Raw genomic sequence first — 5,458 nt, forward strand, 5'->3', positions numbered from 1 at the left:
AGCTTAGTAGTATATATAGATATTAAAAAAATAACTATCAAATCTTTACAGCAAACATCATTAGAAAAAATTGAAGTTAACAGCCCTAATTCAGAAGAATTAAAAGAAATGGTTGAAAATTCTACAGAAATTGAAACACTGTCAGAAGAAACATCACAGTTATCTAAGCCCACAGTAGAGGTGGAAAGTTAAATATTCATGTGTATATGTATGTATGTATGTGTGTGTATGTGTGTATGCATATGGAACTATATCAAATTGCAAAAAGTTGATGTAGTGTAAATTTTGATTACTTCAATCTTTTCAAATAAATTATCCACTGCCTTCTGTTTTACATATTTCTTTTGTAGCAAGAAAGAAATAGTGGATTGTTCGATTTTAATATGGTAAATAATTACAAAGCAATTTAATTGAACTTATTGCATTTTGTATTCGTTTCCGAATTGCGTACAAAGCTGGAGTAAGCTGTTTCTGAATGCAGTCTTCCAGCTTATATTCAAGAATATTTTTTAATTTTTCTCTAATCTGTGAGCTATGATGACATGTAAAATAATTAAAACATGTTACTTCTGTAAAATATTCCTTAATATTAGTAAAAATGTGTGTAAGTAAACTCATGAATGAAATAATAAAAAACTATGTATTATATATATAAAAAAAAATACTTTTTAAACACAAGAAATAATGACATAAATTATGGGTTTCCTCCCATTTGTTTATTGTTTGAAATTAAATTTGTTGTTTATCTGGTAAGACATTTTATACTTCATCTTGAAAAATTGCAATTGTATGTTATGTCATAATAGTGTCTGTCAAGAAAATAGTGTTACTTTTAAAAAGGTTTTTATTTTATTTTTCTTTATATTGCAGCTATGTATTTCAAGCTGGGCTCTTATATTTGTATTATAATTTATTAAAATGGTTTATTTATTTTTTAATTATCAACAACGTTATGAAATTGGACAAAGTTTTAGTAGAATTTATCATGACTGAGAAGCAAAAAAAAAATATTGTAAATTTTGGTTGAGAGAACATGATTATATTATCCATGTTGTACAGTATAGCAGAAATGAGTGATGATGGTTTAATTTTATTATTATAAATTTTAAAAAAGTATAGCAGTAATTTTTCTTGACGTCACTACTTCCTTGAATTGCAAGTTTTCCTGAAAAAATCGTTGTAAAACTTAACGAGATTCATGGTAAAAGAATTGCAATTTTTGAAAACTTAGTTGAGAATCACAATGTATATTATATAAACAACCCTTCTAACATTGTAAATTTTAATTTTTATGTTAGAAGACATTACATTGTTATGTAAATATTATGTTCATTAAAAGATAACAACAAAGCTGGTCTCTATCTGGTCTAGCTAGTTAAATGAAAAGACAGTTTCTACTATATCAGCTCCACTTATTTATTAATTTTCTTGAACATATTTCAACATTATAGCCAAGTATTCATATATCATTCACCATTTAATGTATCTCTTTGAGATAACAATGTTTATTAAGATAAAGTTTTATGAGACAAGCCAATATTGACTAAAGAAATGAAAGAATTTTTGCTTATTAGAATGTTGAAATAGTTACAAATGTATATATATTCTTAGCTAATGACTTAATGTTATTAAAGTGCACAAAGCTTATAGCATCAAAACATGATTATGGCTATCAGGAGAATGTGATTTCTTTTCATCTGTTAAGAAATTAATTGTTAAATTTTAAAAATATTTTTTACATAATTAATTAATTAATTAATTTTAAGTTGTAACTTTTATGCTGTGATTAATTTTGTAGTTGTTTTTACTTTATTATAAATTTCAATGTCATTTATTTTATCTCAATTTTATTTTAATCCATGCTCTATTTTAAACTTGACATATGAATTTTAAATTATTTTAATACTTTATATAATTCTTCATATGCAAAAATTCACAATCTGTTAAAAATTAATATAAATGTATGTAATGAATAGTTAACTTTTTCTAAATCCTTTATAAAGTAGACTCAAAAATTAATGACTGGATAAATGTGATTGAAGCAGAAATAAAAGCATTTTTAGAACTATGTCTACATTCTTGCTTCACACAATTGACAATATTATCCAAACTTCCTAAAAAAAATCTACTTTTGAAAATGGATTCTTTTATCAAGAAATAGATTTTTATAATTCTAAGATGTTTACATTTCTCCAGGAATATACATTGGGAGACTAATTAAATAAAATTCATCCATTAGTAAACTTCTAAACTTTTTCAATAAGACAAATGGCTAATGTTTATATTGTCCTGGAATACTGGAATACAGTTGTCCTTAGACATATCAATGGTTGTATGCAGAGGAAAATTAGTGTTTAGGAATTATATTATTTGGGAAGAAAGCATAAATATGGTAGTGAAATTACAACGACTGGATAAAATACATAAAAAATTGTTGAGAAGATTTAAAACAAAATAAAAAATCATTATTTTTAAAAGTCTGAAAAATCCTTTAAGGAAATCCTTTATTAGATATTGGACAACATTTTGGGATTTTTTTCATCTTCAGATGTTTTTTTATGAATAAAATAAATTTAAAAGTTAAAACTTATTAAATCTATTTGATTAATAAGTTTTAAGAAATAAGAAAAGGATTTAATGATAAGAAAAACATTCATATGATGTTCAACATCAGATACAAGAAATTGTTTCAGACTTTTAAATTNGCACGTTACGCTTACCTCTTAGAATTTTACATAAAAAAAAAACTTTTTAATATTGTGTATAAGAGTTTTTGCATTAGAGTTGTGGCATTTAGTATGAACTTTTATACTCTTGTGCATCGTATATTATATTACAGGATAAAGGGAGAAATATTTGATATAAATACATTGCTTTTTTAGTTGCAATGTGAATCCGGTATGAATGTCAGTGTGTTTATAAATGTTAATTTATTCTCTTTTGCTAAAAAACTATGATTTAGTAATCCAAAGAATTTAGTGTAAAAGCTGTTAAAAAAGAAAAAAAAATGTATGTTTTAGTTTAACATATTTATTGACTGTTAAACTGCAGTTATTCCTGTTGTATGTAATATTAATAAGATGATTATGCGAATTGTATGTATTAACAAAAATCTGTTGCTATTTGTGCAGTCAATATACAGTTATAAAATGAATACCATATACTTAATTTTTTTTGATTATATTCTAATTTCACTGCAAAATTATCTTATATTTATAATTACAACTTTGTGACATAAATAACATTTTATTCTAAAGAATTCTTTATATATAAAAATACAAAAAATTTTTTCAAATGCAGTAAATTTCTTGAACTAGACTAGATACTAAAATATCTGCAGTCATTTAGCAGATTGGCATTGTTTACATTCAATAAAATACTTACAAAGTTAAGTTTACATGTTACTGTACAAATCCAATTTATAAATATCTACAAATTATAGCTTTCCAGCAGCTATAATGCTGTATAATGCCATCAATTTTTTTTATTTTGTTAATAGTACTTTATCTTATTTTTTAAGGAACAAGCAAGAGTGTATTTATGAACGTGTCATTCCATTAATCATAATGTTAGCTAATGCATTTCGGCGTCTTCTCCAAGTTCCCAGATCCTTTGCGTGATACCTCAGTTGTTTTAACCATTCTCTTGTATCTGAAGTTGTTTCTGCCTGTTTGGTAAAACAAGAAAAAAATTGTAGAGTTTATAACAAAAAAAAAAAATTGTGAGTTTTTCATTTAAATAAATTGAAAATGAAACAAACCTTAAAATTAAACGATTCTTTTGTACAATATTCTTGAACTTCAAAATGATCACCATTCTGAATACCATTAGTAATGACACAATTACTTAAATGAAGTGGCTCCTGTTGGGTAAGTAAGAGAAAGTTTTAATATTTATCGTAATTTGTAATTTACTAAAAATTGTTTATGAGAAACTAATACATACTCTAATAGGAACGAATCTTCCATTTTTTTCCTTCATCAGCAACAGCGTTGCATCTCTTATACCGGTATTCTTTGGGAAAAGAACTGTACCTTCTGAAGCCAGTTCGGGCCTGTAATTCGAATTTGGTTTTCCCAGAGTCGCTAACAATGCGTGGACCAAAGTATATTTCAGTTTCCTGTTCTTCTTCATCCAGGGGTAATCAGAAACTTGGGCATACATTAATTTTCCTGCCATAACAAACCTCACTTCTTCTCTATTCCATCTCAACACTTCGAGAGCCAACTACGTATTTAGAAAGAAAGCATTAACCTCAATTGTAAGATATAAAAACAATAATGTAATTCAGCAGTTATGAATCAAACAGTAAACCTATTCTTCTGTTTAGATGTTAACACCTGTAAAACTAACACTTCCTTATTTGATGGGGGAAAAAGAACTGTTAAAAAAAAATGCTACATAGAGGAATTGCTTTGATCTAAAATTTTTATTTATACTCATTTAAAGCCTGTTTGTTTTTTTTAAATAAAAATTAGTCATTAATTTCCTGCTTTTTTAAAATAAAAATAGAACTACAATTTTCTTCTAGATTATTGCAAAATGTTAAGAAACCTTGAGTTTGACAGGGAGTTTTTGAAAGCCTGTATGACATTGATGAAGAAATTTGCAAATTTTCGATAAAAATCCTGTTATAATTTTTTATTTTTTATTTTTTAATGAGTTTTTCCCAATCACTCACTACATAAATTAGCAATGTAAAAATATAGAGATTCAACAAGATATTGCTAAGAAGCAAGAAATTATATATTGAGAATCAGTTTAAAATCCTAAATTAATCTAAAATACTATAAATATGAATAAAATTAAACTAATCTTTTTATTAAAGATTTAAATTTTAAAAAATAATTTCAGCCAATCAGCACATTTTTCGCGTCACCATTGGATCAATAAAAATGAATTTAATTTAAAAAAAAAAAAAAGTTTAAATCATAGTTGAACGAGAGATACTTTAAGGAAAGAAAATTAATTTCAGATATTTTATAAATATTAATAAATTTAAATTACCTTTCTCAGTTTAAAATTTCCTATATCGATGCCATTTGTAATCCTCCTATGTGCAGCAACGGATATATTAGAAAATCGTCGCCAGATTTTCGTACATCCAGTTCCTTTCGTTTGCTGTAAATAATAATAATGAATTAATTCATAAGTTGTGGAAAACGAAAATAATTAATAATATAAAATATAATTTTCCCCATATTTTAAGCGAAAATTATAAAATTATATCTTCTCGTATTTTAAGGGAAAATATAAGTAGCAGACGATATTTTTCCCCCTCACTTTTAGGGGGAAAAAGTATCGTCTGTACTTATATTTATTCCCACATTTTAATGGGAAATTAAATTTTACGTTATTATTTTTTCGGTTTTCATGACTTATGAATTAATTCATTTTTTAAGTCATGAAAACCGAAGAAATAATGATGTAAAATTTAATTTTCTTTTAAAATGTGGGG

General features: G+C 25.3%; 2 protein-coding genes across 2 annotated transcripts in view; one reads left to right on the forward strand and one right to left on the reverse strand.

Annotated features, from left to right (window-relative positions):
- LOC111624322 (protein CASC3-like) overlaps positions 1-1,291 on the forward strand; it is a 56,491-nt gene extending 55,200 nt beyond the window's left edge. The window contains exon 12 of the mRNA XM_023367143.1: positions 52-1,291. Coding sequence (XP_023222911.1) covers positions 52-192 — 141 coding nt within the window. The 3' untranslated portion in view covers positions 193-1,291. The remainder of the gene's footprint in view (positions 1-51) is intronic.
- A 1,796-nt stretch (positions 1,292-3,087) lies between these two features.
- The window catches only part of LOC111624298 (rhoGEF domain-containing protein gxcJ-like), a 43,593-nt gene continuing 41,222 nt past the window's right edge, over positions 3,088-5,458 (reverse strand). The window contains exons 12-15 of the mRNA XM_023367109.1: positions 5,008-5,121; positions 3,946-4,227; positions 3,761-3,862; positions 3,088-3,667 (exon numbers count right to left, since the gene is read on the reverse strand). Of these exons, the coding sequence (XP_023222877.1) occupies positions 3,539-3,667; positions 3,761-3,862; positions 3,946-4,227; positions 5,008-5,121 (627 nt within the window). The 3' untranslated portion in view covers positions 3,088-3,538. The remainder of the gene's footprint in view (positions 3,668-3,760; positions 3,863-3,945; positions 4,228-5,007; positions 5,122-5,458) is intronic.

The sequence above is a fragment of the Centruroides sculpturatus genome, unplaced genomic scaffold (assembly GCF_000671375.1).
Source record: "Centruroides sculpturatus isolate CEXI.00-Female unplaced genomic scaffold, Cexi_2.0 scaffold367, whole genome shotgun sequence".
NCBI lineage: Eukaryota > Metazoa > Arthropoda > Arachnida > Scorpiones > Buthidae > Centruroides > Centruroides sculpturatus.